The sequence below is a fragment of the Herpailurus yagouaroundi genome, unplaced genomic scaffold (assembly GCF_014898765.1).
Source record: "Herpailurus yagouaroundi ecotype Mexico unplaced genomic scaffold, PumYag 197, whole genome shotgun sequence".
NCBI classification, from domain to species: Eukaryota; Metazoa; Chordata; class Mammalia; order Carnivora; family Felidae; genus Herpailurus; species Herpailurus yagouaroundi.
Genome location: NW_024412428.1, coordinates 4657042 through 4675174, shown reverse-complemented (window position 1 = coordinate 4675174; position 18133 = coordinate 4657042). Strand labels below are relative to the sequence as shown.

General features: G+C 43.0%; 1 protein-coding gene across 11 annotated transcripts in view; it reads right to left on the bottom strand.

Moving 5' to 3' along the window:
- LOC121012749 (phospholipid-transporting ATPase IB) overlaps positions 1-18133 on the bottom strand; it is a 651500-nt gene that overhangs the window by 487849 nt on the left and 145518 nt on the right. For all 11 annotated transcript variants that reach the window (XM_040448061.1, XM_040448063.1, XM_040448066.1 and 8 more), the window contains 7 exons: positions 12080-12179; positions 11523-11621; positions 10472-10517; positions 9787-9827; positions 4251-4324; positions 2322-2391; positions 1209-1336 (listed from right to left, as the gene is read on the bottom strand). In XM_040448061.1, the coding sequence (XP_040303995.1) occupies positions 1209-1336; positions 2322-2391; positions 4251-4324; positions 9787-9827; positions 10472-10517; positions 11523-11621; positions 12080-12179 (558 nt within the window). The remainder of the gene's footprint in view (positions 1-1208; positions 1337-2321; positions 2392-4250; positions 4325-9786; positions 9828-10471; positions 10518-11522; positions 11622-12079; positions 12180-18133) is intronic.

The following is an 18133-nucleotide window of genomic DNA, read 5'->3' as shown; positions in this document are numbered from 1 at the left end:
ATGATAGTGTGACACATGAGCATGAGCTTTTCCCTTAAACATAAACCCACAATTAGTCTATTAATTTGATTGTTCCTTTTAGTCAAATTTGAATTACTTCACTGAGACACAGGGGCAATAAAGGTTACCAATGCCTTAATCTAAAAAAAAAAAAAAAAAAAAGTGTCATCCTATCCATTTATCACCACGAGGAAAAAAATATAGATTGTTTTTCCTACAAAAATGTTAGAGGGAATCGTGTTCTCTTACAACCCAGTTATGAAACTCCACACCCAATAAGGAAATTGCTAAAATAACCAGAAGCTTATTCATTTGGAAAACCCAGTTTATTTTAGAGACTATTACAACAAAAAAGAAGCAAAAGAGCTATAATATCAAATTTGTCAAGGATGACTTAATGGTTAAATAAGGGACTGGGTGATAATTTAGAAATTCAAAATGAAGATATGGAACACGGAATGGTTCTGCATGCTAAATGAAAACCAAGAAAGCAGTCACAGCTGTCATAGTTATTTTGGGTTGATTCCCATGATCAGATCCTTCCCTTTGGGTCTGTTCAAAATGCAAAGGTGGGAAGCATGGATAAGGAGCACGCAGATTATAGATGGGCAGAAGGGAGACACTGCACATCAACATAAGGACAAAAATGACTAACAATCAAACAAATGTCAAGAGGATAAAGACAAAAGAATACAGACAACAGAGCGTGAATATTCAAAAAAAAGGGGGGGGTAATTGTGTTTCCTTCCACTCAACTTGATAAACACAAATGCTACTTAGAAGAATGCTATCCAAAAAAACCCAAAAGGACATTTCTCTAATGAACAGATTGGCTCTTATACCCCTCAATGCTTCTCTTCTGCTTTTCTGGACAATTTTATGCAGCCCAAACCATCTCTCCTCCCTGGGAGGTAATTTTACACACAGAAAAAACAGTCCATACTGTTAACCTCATTTCAGACCCTCAGGCTGTTTTTCTTGACAAAAACCAGTTCTTTCCTTAAATTTAAGGGAAGGTTTATATGGACTGAAATTGTGTTTTGGGAAAAGCTCAGTCTCTCATATCTAAGCGAAACCTACAAAATCTCATGATTTTAAGACATTATGAAATCAAAAAACAAACTGATAGTTTCCAAAGCTCCATTTCAAACAAACAACAACAACACAGAAACAAAAATAAAAACTAAGTGCAAAGTGAAAAGTGATACCTTTTCCCATCTACGTGCAAGTTTCCAGTGAAGTCATAGAGGTGGCGATTGGGTCCCTCACATTCTATGGTTCCAGATAACTTCATCAATACTTCCCTTGTTTGCATGTCAGCAGTGTGACTCAAACCCTAAAATGTTAAACCAAAAGAGGAACGTGAACACAATCTTCCAGGTTTAGGGACGGCATTCAGCAACCCCACTGTTAATCCAAAAGAAATAATGTATCAGCAAAAATGGAAAAACTGGGGAGGCTGACAAATCAAACCACCGGTCCCTCAAGACAGACTCTACAGGCAGCCTTCACTACAGCAACCTAATCAAAAGTTTCCAAAGATTTCAGGGAAGTACAAAGTTCAGATTCTACGACTGTGCTGGGAACATCCATGATCAAGTAACCACGTACTCAAACACCTTACGGAGTGAACACTCTATCAGTTCTATTTTAACACAAGTCATAAAAACAGAATAAAGTAGCCTTTTAATATAGTATTATATGAGTATCATATCTAGCACTTAGCAACTCTTCTTTAAACAGAAAAAAAAAAAACTACCTAAATCAAATACCTAAGGTAGAAAAGAAAAATACGTGGACAGAACTATCAAATTCAACTTTATGCAGCAGAAAATGTACATGTCAAATGCTTACAGTTTGTACTATATTAAAGACCACTTTTCATTCTAGAATGAAAACATATGGTAAGAGCAGTTTTAAGGCACAGAAATTTCATACCTAATATATAACTCTCTAGAATTAAAGTCTCAGTTAAAACAATAAAGTTAGGTACCCACACCTTGTCTACTCCATATCCCCATATAGATGCTGCCCTTTCCACCACGTGACTCAACCTAGCTGACAGGATGTCTTTCCATCTGCACTAACAGGCAGAAATCTAGTACGTAAATTAAGGCAAGATACCCTTCGTGACTCATACTTGGATGAAGCTCACTATTTTAATTTTGCTGTCGCTCTGAAGAGGTTCCCTTCAGAATAAAAGCCACATTCCTCCCAGGGATTCCTTTTTTATCTCTAGGAAAAGCACTGACTGGTACAGCGGACCAAATTGGCAATCGGGGGGTCTCCGTAGCAGCACAAGTCTTAAAAGGTAACTTTACCTGACGAATTTTAAGGTTCGTCTCCCCATCCAGATTAGCTGTTTCAACGTAACACATCGCCTGAGGTTCACTATGAAGAGAGAAATTTCAAAAGCCAAAGGTTAGTAAGATCCCTTCCCCAAATTCCCAGCTCATAAAGTCTCTACCAGAAAGTGTGTCTGCTGACTGGCCCTTCAACCACTTCAGTAGTAACTGACCAGAAAGACCCTCCTCTTTGGGGCTCAACACCAATACCAAGTGGTCTGCCCAATTATCCACCATTATGGGCCCCCCATAATGGCTGCTTGACCTTAAGCAACAGAAATAACTAAAGAAGAATGAGAAGGGGATTGGTGGGTTGAGGGAAACACAAGATGTTCCGACTAAGACCCAACTACCGTGTCCGGATGACCCTTCGAGTCTGAGACTCAGTCTGCTCCCGACCAAAAGAGCTACCCTAGGCAGAACCAGAACAAACACATCTCTTGAAGAACGTTACAGCCACCGTTCAGGAATCAAGACACAGGCTTGGCAGGCCTTCCCTGCACCTTTTGCTGTGTCAACAGGTAACTTTTTAATCCAAACACCTACTTGTAAGGACAGAACATATGAAGAAGAAGAAGCATGGAAGATCCTGTATTCCTACTTCCAATCATAGAGGTTAAGAGAACAGAACCTGCAAGCCACTGGCTGAGTCCAAATCTCCTCTCGCTACATTGGTGGCGCGTGTGGACTTGGAAGTTGTTCAATCTTTGTTTTCTCGTGTAAATAGCAGGGACAGCAAGCGTTTGGGGGATATTAAGTGTGATGACGGACTCAGCGGACAGCTTAGCACAATGTACAGACTCAAACACTAGTGAGCAGCCTAGGAACACATGGTCAGCTGGGACAATCTCACATTAAAACCAGGTTTTCTGAGGGTTACGGTGAAAATTCACAGCCAAAACTGTCAAATGATCCACATTTCACTATTTCTGTCATTACTAATCAAGAGGGACAAACGTGAATCCTGCCTTATGTGGTATTTTTTCCTCCTCTATAGGCCTAGGACTCTATCGTCACACCTTTTAGCTCGAGCAAGACAATTCACGCTAAGGCTTAAAATCCAATATGTGACCAGATCCAACAAAAGCAGCACTGTCTGTAGTCAGAGAAAATGCAAACGGTGTGAGTATCTAGGACTCCCCACAGGACATAAATACAGGAAGTTTTAGACTCATCATATAATTTAATCTTGAACTCATGAACAGAAGTTTACTCATATCCTAATTTTAGCATCCTTTCTTTGATATTCACTTTTATGTATTAAGCCAAGGAGAAGTCAAGGACTACACGGTCCATGATTCAGGTCATGTAGGAATTGGTAATACCTTTCCAGCACGAAACTACGTGGAGAACGTGGCAATGGCATTTGGGTGGAAAGGGGGACAAAACATGGAGAAATAGAGGGGCAACAGATCTATCTGCAGATCGTGTCTATGCTGCGAAAATGGCACAGATCTCTGAGCAGCTAGTAAAGGAGACCCTAGGTTCCACGGGAAGACTCCTGGCTGGACCCACCAGGAGACTGGTTCTCAGGTCTCAGAGATGCTGCAAGCTGGGTACCATGAAGGAATCACTCCCCTGCTCTGGAATGTTTCCGGTGAATGACAAATAGCCCACAATAGCTAGGAGACTAAAATGAACCAATAAACATAGAAGAGTTTTGCAAAAGTACACGGGAATGAATAGGAGAAAGAAAACAGGATCAAGGCAGGAAAAAAAAAAAAAGAGGCAAATGACGAGTCACACAAGAACAGGTCAGAGAGAGAGAGAGAGAGAGAGAGAGAGAGAGGCTGGTGCCGTGGAGGGTGGAAGCAAAAAGGTGCCTTGTGATTCCCGCAGTCACCATTTAATGCTTTATTGTTCGTAATGTTTATTTCAAAAAACGTGCCCATTAGCACAGCTGACCTGGAGGATAGCAGGACCATGTCTGCTGGAAGATACTGCCCATTGACGACCTTCACAATGTCTCCCACCGCCACCTAGAAAACCAGGGACAGGGTCAGAGGAGCATGAAAGGCAAGCACAAACAGTGACTAAGGTGGTTAAATATTTGAAGCAAACATTACTATATAATTATGCCCTGAAACTCAAGACACAAGCCCAAATTATTTTCCTTGACAAGAACGGAAGCAAAGTCTTTCACTACAAATGGTAATATGGCCTCTCTGCAGTGGATGCTGAATGAAAAAGAAAAACAAAACAAAAACAGAAAGGGAGAGTAAGGAAACACGAGTCAGAACAACTGTCAAGGTCTCCTTGTCTCATGATGATTCCATCCATTGCAAATTCCACCCCTGAACTCTACAACAATCCCATAGCTATACACAGTAGCGGGGGCGGGGGGGGGAGGGGGGGAGTTGGCTGAGTACAGCTCCAGAGCCAGCCTGAAGGCCGGGCTCAAATCCCCCGGCTGGACTCCTCACTGTCCCTATATGACTCCGAGCAAGTGATGTAAACTCCGTGTGCATCTGTGTATATCATGGGGTTCACAGCACATATTTCATGGGGTTATTTTAAATTTTTTTTTTTTTAACATTTATTTATTTCTGAGACAGAGAGAGAGAGACAGAGCATGAACGGGGGAGGGGCAGAGAGAGAGGGAGACACAGAATCGGAAGCAGGCTCCAGGCTCTGAGCCATCAGCCCAGAGCCCGACGCGGGGCTCGAACTCACGGACCGCGAGATCGTGACCCGGCTGAAGTCGGACGCTTAACCGACTGCGCCACCCAGGCGCCCCTATTTAAATTTTTTAAAAAATGTTTTTATTTATTTTTGAGACAGAGAGAGACAGAGCATGAGCGGGGGAGGGGCAGAGAGAGAGAGGGAGACACAGAATTGGAAGCAGGCTCCAGGCTCTGAGCTGTCAGCACAGAGCCCGACGCAGGGCTCGAACCCACAGACCGCGAGATCATGACCTGAGCCGAAGTCGGACGCTCAACCGACTGAGCCACCTAGGCGCCCCTCATGGGGTTATTTTAAGGAGCAATTGAGTTAACACAGATTTTCTCCATTTAACAAACAGGGAAACTGACGCTCAAAGAGGAATCACGCAATCAACATCCCACAGCAGCCAATGAGCGTTAGACCCCAGATTCAAAACCGTGCAACTGGCCCCGTGGTCTGACTGCAAGGCAATACGAAATTCACCCACGAACAGGGCACCTGAAAGGTCCCCTGGAAACATACCACATACAACGGGGAAGATTTGTATAGCCTCACTTGCCAAAAAAAAAAAAAAAAAAAAAAAAAAAAAAAACAAAAAAAAAACAAAGTCATAGTCAAAGTCAGAGACCATTTTAGGAAACAGACTCCGCTGGACAGAAGACCCCAAGGTAAGGAAAGAGGCCCTAATCTGCCAACCATGAACACCATGGCCAAGGGTTTGGAAATCCTTTAAATAACGTCACAGAAGCAGCCAGGTAGGTAGAGTCTGGGTTTTCAAGTCAGGCCGACCTAGGTTCAAATCTGAGGCTCACAGACACTAGACAATCTTGGCAAGCCCTTCACCTCTCCGAGCCCCAGCGTCTTCACTTACAAAATGGGGAAAGACCTCGGGGCACCTGGGCGGCTCAGTCGGTTAAGCCTCCAACCGCAGCTCAAGTCATGGTCTCGCGGTTGTGAGTTCGAGCCCGGCGTCAGGCTCTGGGCTGATAGCTCAGAGTCTGGACCCTGCTTCGGATTCTGTGTCTCCCTCTCTCTGCCCCTCCCCTGCTCACTCTCTCTCAAAAATAAATAATTTTTTTTTTTTTTTAACTGGGGAAAGACCAACACTTAACCTGGGAGGGCTGATGCAACGACTAAGGACGTACATACAAGCACTCAGCATGGAACAGGCATGTGCTGAGCGCTAGTCTCTACCAGCAGGAGTGACACCAAACGAACACTGGGAGTGTCAGAGTCAGAGATGCCACGATTCTCTGACAGCACGGGAACAAAGGCCGCTCTCAGCACACATTAACAAATTCAAAACTCAAAATGGGCACTAGGTCTTCCTGCTTGTTTTAACACACATTTCTGTTCTCTCGGAAATCAGGAACTTCAAACGGAGTAGTTATGAAAGTGATGCTTATGAAAGAGTGCTGGATCTTGCAGGCTGGGAGAATGCCCCTGGCAGGTGCCTGTATATAACTTTCTAGTAGGAGAAGGAAGGTCTGCTAAACAGGTGTCCTGCCAGTGCTCTGTATCACTCACCAAAGCGTGTGAAGTAAGGAACCGTGCTCAATATAGGGAATGGTGGTAAAAGTTAAATTCCAGAACCACTGTATATCAACCTATCGGCAAAGGGCAGGCACAGAAGTATACCCCGTATTCCATAATAAAGAATATCAGGGGCGCCTGGGTGGCTCAGTCGGTGGAGCGTCCGACTTTGGCTCGGGTCTTGATCTCATGGTTCACGGGTTTAAGCTCTGCATTGGGCCCTGTGCTGACAGCTCAGAGCCTGGAGCCTGCTTTGGATTCTGTGTCTCCTTCTCTCTCTGCCCCTCCCCGGCTCACGCTTTGTCTCACTCTGTTTCTCAAAAATAAATGTAAAAAAAAAATTAAAAAAAAAAAAGAATATCAAAGAACAGAGGCTATAGGGCTATCGCGACAACCATCGGTTAAAAGGCAAGGAATGCTTACGAAAATTGAAAATGGTTTTAAACGTAAACGTATGTTATGTGAAGAGTTTAACTGCATAGAAAAAAAAAAAATAAGAAGCACTTAGTTAAAAATGAGAAAGGAAACCTGGTCATGTTTTCATAAGAAAAAGGCAGTGGCATTTTTGTGAACCCGGTGGGAGGACAGGGGAATTAGGGCTCCCCCCCCCATCTTAGTTATTTCCATACAGAGGCATTTGTAGCCCACTGACAAAGTACTAAGAAGTTTCATGTGCATGAAAGACGACTTCGTTGCAAATGTGCTTGAAAATGGTTTTCTATTTGGTGTTCTTATGCCTGGTTGGCTGCTGTGCGTGTGACACTACCCGGAATGAGAATCCTTAAGGCGAGACAGAGCCCCCCCCTCTGAACCCCTGAATCCACTCTAGCCTCAGGGGGTTTCTCAAGTCTCTGAATTTTGAAGGACAAGCTCAAAGGTCTCCTCAAGTCAACCAAAGCTCTCGACAGGCGCAGAAGAGTTTTCACTATTCAGCTACAGCCCGGGGACTTGCCGACTCCGGCTTTACCGTTCCAGGTGGGAGTTTCATGGCTCTGGGAAGCTTAAAGATAGCTTCCCCTGTCTTCTCCCCTATTCTCAATCTTGCTCTGAGCCACGGTGTAGATGTGCCCGCCTTTCCCGCCCACCCACCTCCGTCTGTCCTGAAGAGCACTTCCCTCTCCAAACAGTTACCTCCCGTTCATCCTTCGCAAGAACACCAGCGCATCCCGTGAGAGAAGCCTCCGCTCCTCTGAACTGCTGGACTAGTAGTCCCTCCCGTATGTTCCGCAAGCCCGCCCCTACACGGGAGCTCAGTACGTGCACTGCATTCTATTCAGCTGCCTGCCGCTCCCACTACCCGTGGGGGTGCTGGGGCAGGAGTCTGGACCCGCCGCAGCGGCCTCACCTGAGAACTTATTACAAATGCAAATTCGAGGACCCTGTGGAAATTCAGAATCAGTCATTTTCTTAAGACTACAGCCCGGGCAGCAGTCAGTGTTAGGGCAGCTGGGATGCCCCACACACCAAGGCGGAGAACCACTGTAGGCAGTTTCTCAAGGGCAGGGGCCATACTGTACTGTTTTTTGCATTCCCCAGAGCCTAACACTGTCTCTAGTACATACTAAGAGCTCCATTTAAACAAGCACAAGTGTTTTAAACGAAATTAAAAAATGTATGTGGCAAAGCATAGAAGAGTTATTTGGTTTGGGATTTTTTTCTAACTTCAAATGTGTGTGTGGGAGACAGCAGCAAGCTTTAGGGGTCAGTGGGGCCACCCCCTCCTGGACCTGGAATTCAGAGATCATCACTCCATTTTCTACTGTTTCCAGTAAACATCCCAAATCCAGATCACTGTCCATGGCTATCTGGGGCGGGGGAAGAGGCGGGGGCGGGCAATAGGAATCTTAGAGAAACAGAGGCCATTCCTAAGTGCAGTGGAAATCCTTGCACACACCCCCCCACACAGCACTGGGAGCATTTCTAACCTGTGAAGTCAAGAATTTCAAACCACTTACTTCCAAGTAAGAGGGAGGTCGATTAGTATTTGCAATACAGAATTTCTAGATCGCTACCAAGGTTAAAGTGTTATCACAAAACACTATAAAGGGACTTAATAGGTCTCGGAACAAAATAAAAAAAAAAAAACTAAACTGAGGGCTGTAGGCACTATATCACAGACATTTTGCAAAGTAAAAAATTCTAGAGGCATTTTTTTAAAAAAAGGGTTTTTTTAATGTTTATTCAGTTTTGAGAGAGAGAGAGAGAGAGAGAGAGAGAGAGAGAGAGCACGAGTTGAGGAGGGGCAGAGAGAGAGAGGGAGACACAGAATCCGAAGCAGGCTCCAGGCTCCGAGCCATCAGCACAGAGCCTGACGCAGGGCTCGAACCCACAAACCGTGAGATCATGACCTGAGCCAAAGTCGGATGCTTAACCGACTGAGCCCACCAGGCGCCCCTAGAGGCATTTTTAACCACTGCTTATTAAATGTGTAACAGGAGAAACTATCGTTAAGTTAGCCCTCTAAAACGCAGTTTCCTTTTGAAATCATGTTAATCAGCTTCAAATTCTGAAGTCATGAGAGTCACCCCCAAAAGAATCTTATGACCACTAAGATGGTCCAGGTAAAACAGAGGCTCACTTCAAAAGCTAATTTTATCAGGTGCAAGATACCCAGATGGCACAGCGTATTTCTTCTAGGTTTTCTGTTCATCACCATGAACTGCCAAGAAACTCTCACCAGCCCCAAACCCTCCCAACCTCAGGTTTCCAGGGACACGGAGGCAAACCTTGTCAGTATCGTCAAGTTAAGACTTGGGTCGTGCCACCCAACTTCAGGACTGAAACAACACTGGTCTCCAACCCCCACTCCATCTATTTATGTTCTACAGTCAATCTTAAACCCAAAACTCTTCCCACCAAAGATGTTAGAAGCGAGACTCTCCGAAGTTAGAAAATCTTTAAAAAACTGGTTTTAGGTTAGGAGAACAGAGACCAGGGAGAAGGTCTCTTGGATTGGAGTTAGAAGCTAGAGACTGCTTTGATATTCTAGAAATATCCATATCCATCGGGAGCAACGAATTTCACAACTGAACTGACACCGTGGGTACTTTCCAGAAGACGGCGGGGAACAGAGCCAACAAGGAGCAGTTCTAAGTAAACCTCGTGGGAAACTCCACAATGTAAAACTTACATTGGAAAGGACTGATGTCTTAACCTGAACTTTATCTACTACAATCAATACTAACAATTAATTCTAAGTCCCCAAGCCAGTACTTTCCGGCATATCTTTAAAATTCGTTTTTACCTCTTTCCACATAACGGTATGCCACATACCATTCCTTAACACTGAAAAAGAAAAAAAAAATGTTTCAATCAACATCGGTGATAATCAAAATAAAACCAGCTTTCAAAAATCTAAAAGGCTCCTTTTACAATTCCACTTGTTAGTTCCAACATGATCATATCGTTAGACATAAAGGTATACCACACCACTCCCCAAAATGGAGCCCAAATCTGTGTCCCATATGTAGGTTAATGCGTACACATAAGTATAGATATATGCATATAAGTTAAATCTTGTCCTGTTTATCCCAGGAGAAAAATATCACCCTGTTGTTACGAGATTTAAAAACACACATACACACACACACACACACACACACACACACACCCACAGATCTAATGTTCTAGAAATCAATAGAGTAAAAGAGAGAGGTAGGGCGCAATTACAAATCAAGGATGTGAATTCTTGGACATAAAATAGGTCTAGCTCCTGAAAATTACCACCTTTTTGAAAATACACCAATTCTGTTCAAATCTTAAGAGCCAGGACTCACTTTTGTTGGACTGGTTTGTAATTTTGCTCTTGAAAATGTTTTATAGATCACTTCCCTCGACTTCTCTCGGTACCATTAGCTACTAATTTAAAACGCCTTAAATGCAGGTCTTAGGTTTTCCAGTGGAAAAAGTGACTCAGCCTGGTGTCTTACCTATCGTTTTCTTTTTGTTAACTGCATTGTCTGCCTTATGCCGCTTCTGTTACAAGAAAGAAAGAACGTTCTTAGATTCAAAAGTTCCAAATGAATAATTGAAACAACAAACAATAGATCAGGAAAGAAACAGGACACAAGGAAACCGACTGGCAGCAACATTAATGCTATAAAATTCAGCTCGGTGGTTTGTGACCCAGCGTCGCTTGAATTCAGTAGACAAATGTAGCAAATGTGGATGCAGGTGTAAACCATGACCTTTTGGCTCCAACAAGGAGTGAGCACTCTGAAGTATGAAACTTCTCACTCCTTGTTTGTTTCAGGCTCGACTAAAAAATTACTCAGGATGATAAACCCAACAACAACCGAATTCATTTTATTGGTAAAGTACTTCAGGCACAAAGTACGTTTCCTTTGATTTGTATTCCATTCATTTGTTTCCCGATTCCCAGAAAAATGTACATGTGTGTGTGAGTGTATGTGTGTGTGAGAAGGAGAGAGCCACAGACACTGCGGGGGGTGGGGTGGGAGGAAGGGAGGGAGAGAGAGAGAGAAATGGGTTGAGGGAGTGAGGAGTGGAGAGGAAGAGAAAGACTATGCAGACAAGACCACAGGTGGAGAGAGAAAAGGGGAGAAAGCATGAATACAGCTGTAGCCAATGAACTTGGAAATACACGGAGATTAATAGGAGGGAAAGACTCATAAAAGTACCTCAGCCACAGCCAGCCCAATGTTGCAATAGAAGGCAGCAATATAATCCTTTCACTACCCAAATTAACAAGCTCTAAAGCAGGACACAAGGAACATTAGTGATGAAAATCAAAGAGGGGCCTCAGAGCTAACATTAGAAAATAGAGTTTGAACTACTGTGCCATTGGACTTAAGACACTGTGTGTCCACGTTCCCTCCCCAAAAACAACATCGTGGGCCTTGACAGGCTAGTTAAGCTATCGACCAGTTTCCTGTCTTCAACAAAAAACCCAAAGCAACAGGTAAGTTATAAGCTATATAACTTATACAACATTTTTATTGTATGAAAGCAAAAACTTACAAAATCTTCTACAATCTCTTTGATGCCTGCGATTGTTAAAATAATGATCAATGGCACCAGGGTGGTATATCTTCCTGTTGGAGATACATCTGGAATTTGCTGTAAGACAAGAGACCAAAAGAGGGAAGCTGACAAAATTTTTAAATGAAAATCCTCTCTATGTAAAAGAAAATAGGACACCCACCACTCTTTGAAGTTCTGTTCCACTTGTTAAACCAAAATGATTACATTTTAAAAACTAAGTACATGTTTTACGTATTTTAAGAATTTTATCCAACATTGCTATGTGTTTAGAACAGAAAGGGGGTTAAAAGTATCACCCGAGGGCCATTTTTCGAGGCGTCTTTTTAGTAACTGCCACTGTCCTCCCAGCAATATCTAGATAAGTCTCCCTTTATGCAAAGATCATGTTTCTTCATGGAAACAATGATTGGATAAGGGGACAAATTACATCCAAGCATCATGACACTTTTTCAGTTACGTGACCTTTGAGCAAAGTCTCATTTTGCATGTAGTTAGCATTATAAATTTTAGATAACTTTTTTTAAGAACCTTACCTGTAGTAAGGCAATGAAGAGGAAGAAGGCGTTAGCAGCTCTTCTAATCTGCTCATACAAGAATCGAGGTAGAAACGTCAACACGCTGTACTTGGCCGTACTGAAAGGACAAAGAAAAATGATAGCGTCGGTTACAAACGTAAGTTCTAAAAAGCAAGAAGATGAAGTTTCAAGAATTTTACAAGTGGTTTGAAAAATAAAGTAGTTCAAACTTCAGGACAAGAAAATTGCCATGCTGGCCCTTTACAAAATCTTGTAAAAGGACACACCTGACAAGAAAATCTTCCAATGGGATCTCTGTTTTCAAATTTAGACACATTTACTATTCACACGGTGTGAGCAGGGACATTTGTCCACCTTCTGGGAGCTATAGCAAGCACATCAAGAATATTAGTTAAAGGAAGACATGTCTCAAGGATCGCAAAACAGAAAGAGGTACACATTCCAAATGCAGAAGATACGAACACTGAAGTAGATAGAAATGCCTTGGGTAATTCACACAACGGGGTAGAATTATGACGCCATGATTTGTGATGCATGATAGTTCTTAATAGAAAGCCATCGATTCAATGCAGCAAGTTAATTCCATAAAGTATGCCCTGGGTACCAGGAAGGTATCCCTCTGGATACCTACCACGGTGGGGGCTTTATTTTTGGTCAACCACACCTGAAAAATCTCCATTCCTATCACATCCTTTACTCATGCTTGCTTGGAACTGTTTTCCAGTTTTACTAAGAAATAATTGATATACATCACTGTATAACTTAAGGTGCACAGCATGATGCTCCGATTTACATCTGTCGTGAAGTGGTTAACACAACAGGTTCAGCCAACACCCATCTTCTCATATGGGCACAAGCAAACTTTAACTTTCATATCTATCACACAGCAGTGGTAGCTATCGTCATCATGTTGTACATTACGTTCCTTGTACTTGTTTATCTCCTAACTGGAAGTTTGTAACTTTTGGCCACCTTATCCAATTTCCTTCCTCCCACCCTCCACTTCTGGTAATTACAGGTTTCATCTTTTTCTAGGAGTTTGGGTTTGGATTCTTTAGATTCTACGTGTGTGAGATCATGCAGTATGTCCTCTTTTTCTGATTTACTTCACTTACTTCACGTGCCTTCAGGGTCTATCCACATCTCAAATGGTAGGGCTCCCTCATTTTCTGTGGCTGAGTAATATTCCACTTTATGCATATACCACAACTTCTTCATCCATTCACCCATCAACAGACAGGCTGTTTCCCTGTCTTGACTAAACAGTGCTGCTATATTGCCCAAAGTTGAACTGATGGGTCATAGGGTAGTTATATTTAATTCTGTGAGGAAACTCCATACTGTTCCCCCCAGTGGCTGCACCAGTTTATATCTCCACATCCATGCCAGCATTTGTTATCTTTTTTTGATGCTGGCTATCCAAATACGTGTAATGTGATAGGTCCTTATGGTTTTAATTTGTATTTCTCTAATGACTAGTGATGCTGAGCATCTTTTCATGTGCCTATTGGCTTTTCGTCTATCTTCTTTGGATAAGTGTCTATTCAGGTCCTTTGCCCATTTTTCAACTGACATTTCTTTCCATCGAGTTGTAGGAGTCTTTTATATATATTATATACTAGCCCCTTATCAGATACTTGGTTTGCAAATGCATTTTCCCCATTCCACAGATTCTCTTTTCACTTTATTGATGGTTTCTTTGGCTGGGCAGAAGCTTTTGACTTGGAGGTAGTCCCACTTGTTTTTCATTTTGTTGCTTGGGTTTCAGGGGTCACATCCAAAAAAATCACCAAAACCCACGTCAACGAGCTTGTTTCTATGTTCTCCTGCAAGAGTTTCATGGCTTGCGGTCTTACACTTAAGTCTTTACTTCAAGTTAATTTTTGTAAGTGGTGTAAGATGGGGGTCTAGTTTCATTCTTTGACATGTGAGTATCCAATTATCCCAGCACCTTATTGAAAAGATGGTCTCTTCTCCCTTGAGAATTCTTGGCTCCCTCTCCAAGTATCAGTGGACCATATATACTCGGGTTTATTTCTGGGCTCTTGATTCAGTTCTGTTGATCTATTTGTCTGTTTTTATGCCAAGACCATACTGTCGTGATGACTATGGCTTTAGAGTATAGCGTTAACTTACGAAGTGTAATGCCTCTCACTGTGTTCTTCCTTCTCAGAATTTCTTTGGCTATTTAGGGTCTTGTGTGGTTCCATATCATTTTAGCAGTGTTTTTTCCACTTCTGTAAAAAATGCCACTGGATCTCGACAAATATTGTGTTGAATCTGTAGATGTTCCCATGTTTGTTTCCACCTGGGACATCCTCTCTCACCAAATGGTCTCTCCTTCCCATCTTACCCCCTCAAACTTATATATCCCATTAAATTTGGACAAATCACAGACTCTTTTTCCTCCAAGCCCACAGGATGGTGTTTGTCCCTACATTATATGGTCTCTGCTTTGCTTTGTATTATATTTATCCATCCCCAAAATAGATTCTGGGAACATTAAGATGCTTACTTCAACTTCCTATGTTCCCACTACATAGCAGATAATCAATGAACAATGAAATAATCCAAAGGCATAAAGTGAGAAGCTGAAGGGGCCAAATGGACCAGATTTCCTTTGGCTGCTCAAAGGCTTACCAATAAGAAGTACCCGCTTGACTCCTAGTTTGCCTTCTGAAGACCTAATTCTGAGCCAACTTTTTTTTTTATTGCCTTTTTAAAATATTTCTTTAATTTAAACTTTAAGTTAGGGGATATACAGTGCAATATTGGTTTCAGAAGTAGAAAACTCAGTGATTCATCACTTATATAACACCCAGTGCTCATCACAACAAGTGCCCTCCATAATACCCATCACCAATCTAGCCCATCTCCTACCCACCTCCCTCCATCAACCCTGTCTGTTCTCCATCATGAAGAATCTTTTGTGGTTTGTTCCCTTTCTTCTCTTTATCCCCCCCCCCACCTTCTTATATGTTCATCTGTTTCTTAAATTCTACCTAGGAGCAAAATCATATTTGTCTTTCTCTGACTTATTTCACTTCGCATTAATACATTCTAGCTCTATCCACGTCATCACAAATGGCAAGATTTCATTCTTTTTGATGGCTGAGTTATATTCCATGGTGTGTGTGTGTGTGTGTGTGTGTGTGTGTGTGTGTGTGTGTGTGTATATACATATATACCCCATCTGCTTTACCTATTCATCAGTCGATGGACATTTAGGCTCTCTCCATAGTTTGGCTATTGTTGATAATGCTGCTATGAACATCGGGGTGCATATACCCCTTTGAATCTGTATTTTTGTATCCTTTGAGTAATACCTAACAGTGCAACTGCTGGATCGTGGGGTAGTTCTATCTGAGCCAACTCTTAACTGAAATATATGATAGCAAGATTATCCAGCAGAACAACACAACACACAAATACACAACAAATCAGAAACACCAAGATAGAAGAGCAAATGCCTCAGGAGACAGAACACTAGGGGCATATATACTGCTATAAGTCCCAACGACAAAATAATAAAACCAGGCAACTCAAAAAATATAGCATCTTAAGGTCACCTGAGGAAACAGGAAACTGTCCCATGTACCATTTACTGCTACTGTCTCAGAAAAGATCATCCCCATGGTACATCAGCCTTGTGTTTTACAATACACACTGGAGTCATCCTCAGAGAATTATTTTTAGCCTTCGTCTGCTTACAGTATTAAATATACATATAGACAATTACATGAAAACCACTTCTAAGACCGTTCAAACTTAAAGATTCTGACACTTGAAGGGATATCACTGAACTAGCTAGAAAATACGTTTGCATGGAGCCCCCATTCATTTATGTAGCCCGTTGGGGTATAAGACGTCACTGTAAAATTTTGCCAGACAGAACAAACTAGCTGCAATCAAGCTCATTAAAGAGTAGGGAAAATATATCAAGTTCACGTACATGACAGTACATGTCGTATAAAGTTACGGTATAAAGTTCTCTTAACTACAGTTTAGAGGACAAATTCAAACGGAACATCATGTATTCCTTTATGGTGTACTGACCACTGAAACAAAGCAAACAACGTTTATCGTAAAGAAAACAGGAAAATTCATATACTTGAAGACGAAAAAGCATCTTATAAAGTAGCGTGACTATAAACCCCAGATTCCATCTGTATGGAACAGACACACTCACACTGACGGTACACGACCCTGTCTACGCGTGAACGTTTCCCAATTCAGTAAGATACTAAGTGTGCGTAAGAGGACCCGCATGTCTCTGAAATGCCGTAAAGGTTTGGAGTAGACAGAGATCCCATTTATGTGAGAAAACCAAAGGTAAGATGTGGGAGGAAAACATACTAACTTTTATTCTAGTCAGACTAGAAAAGTGAGTCTAAGATATTTTCATACTGAAACAGAATGAGTGTAATCAGTAATTCAGAGAAACCGACACGGGTCTAAGAGATGGCTACTGCGTAGCCTGAAAACAATCGTCTTGACAGACAACCCTGATGTGTCCTGGTACAGATTTAGAGACACACAACTACAACCTGCTAAAGGCAAGCACCTCAAAATCCTTCCACCAGAAGAGTTTAGGGCAGCGCCTCCCCAACTTAAAGATGCATATAAATTGCTGGGGGACCTTGTTAAAATGGATTCGTTGGGGTTCTCCAGAGAAACAGAAGCAACAGAAGTGTATACACAAAGACAGGGAAAGAGAGATGTTAAGGAACTGGCTCGCCCAATTGTGGAGGCTTGACAAGTCCAAAGTCTGCAGGGTGGACCAGCCGGCCGGAGACCCAGGGGAAGATCTAACGTGCTCTTTCACGTCTGATGGCTGTCTGATGGCAGAATTTCTTCTCGTCCAGGAAAGGCAGACTTCGTTCTGTTCAGGCTTTCCACTAACTGCATGAGGCCACCCAAAGTAGAGGATCGTCTGTATTCACAGTCTACCAATTTAAATGCTAATCTCATTCAAAAACACCTTCACAGAAACACCTACAATAATGTTTGACCAAACACCTGGGCACCACGGCCGGGTCAAGTTGCACATAAAACGAACCAATACGTGCGCATTCTGACTCGGTAGGTCTAGAGTGGGCCTGTGATTCTGCATTGCCAACAGGTTCCCAGTGAGGTCAACGGTGCTGGTCCAAGGACCATACCCTGACCGGCAACCACCCTTGAACAGGTAGCTTTGCTCAAATCTCCTTTTTGAAGTCAGTCCAGGTGAACACTACAACACCTAACAAGGATGAGAGACATCTACCATCCGGTCCCCGTACCAGGCTTAAGAACCATACACAGGGTGAAACGGGCCAATTAAGGAGGTTCCCAACAGAAGCGTCCGTTCACCCAGGTGAACGAGTCGGCCCCAAAAGATGCCCACTCAAACCACACGTCAGCATGCCTGCGGACATGGCTGTTCACGGCAAGGACGGGCACTGGCTCCAAGCACCCTAGGTAGTTAGCACATCGTAGAGCCTGGGGAAGGGGGAGAAGTGACCAGGAGAAAACAGGCATTTCCTGTGGTTCACTCAGATTCCCTCTAAACATGTTAGAGCGGCGTCTGCCAAAATTGGGCGACGTGAGGAATGACCAGGGGCTCGTCAAACATCCATCCGACCTTCCTTCCACGGATATTCACTGAGCCCCATCCGGGTACTAGCACTGTGTCAGGCACCACAGGGAACCGACCGGTCAAAACTGCATACCCTCATGGGAATTACATTCTAGAGGAAAAAGGAGCTTGAAAACAAAACAGGACAGAATAGATGTGATAAACGCCGTGGAGGAAAATCAATCGGGGAAGAGGGACACAGAGGTACGCGAGCGGGGCCTGGGGGAAGGGGCTTGATCCTCAACGGCAAGATCAGCGCATGTTTCACCAAGAAGGTGAAGGCTGCGCTAAGCCCTGAGGGAGGTGAAGCAGCAGAAACATCCACGTGGGCACACCAGGGAAGAGCGCCACAGAAGCAGGGAACAGCAAGGGCAAAGTGGGGAGTGTGTGAGCACTCCCGTGGTTCCTTCCGTGGGAGATGCAGGGAAGGGCCA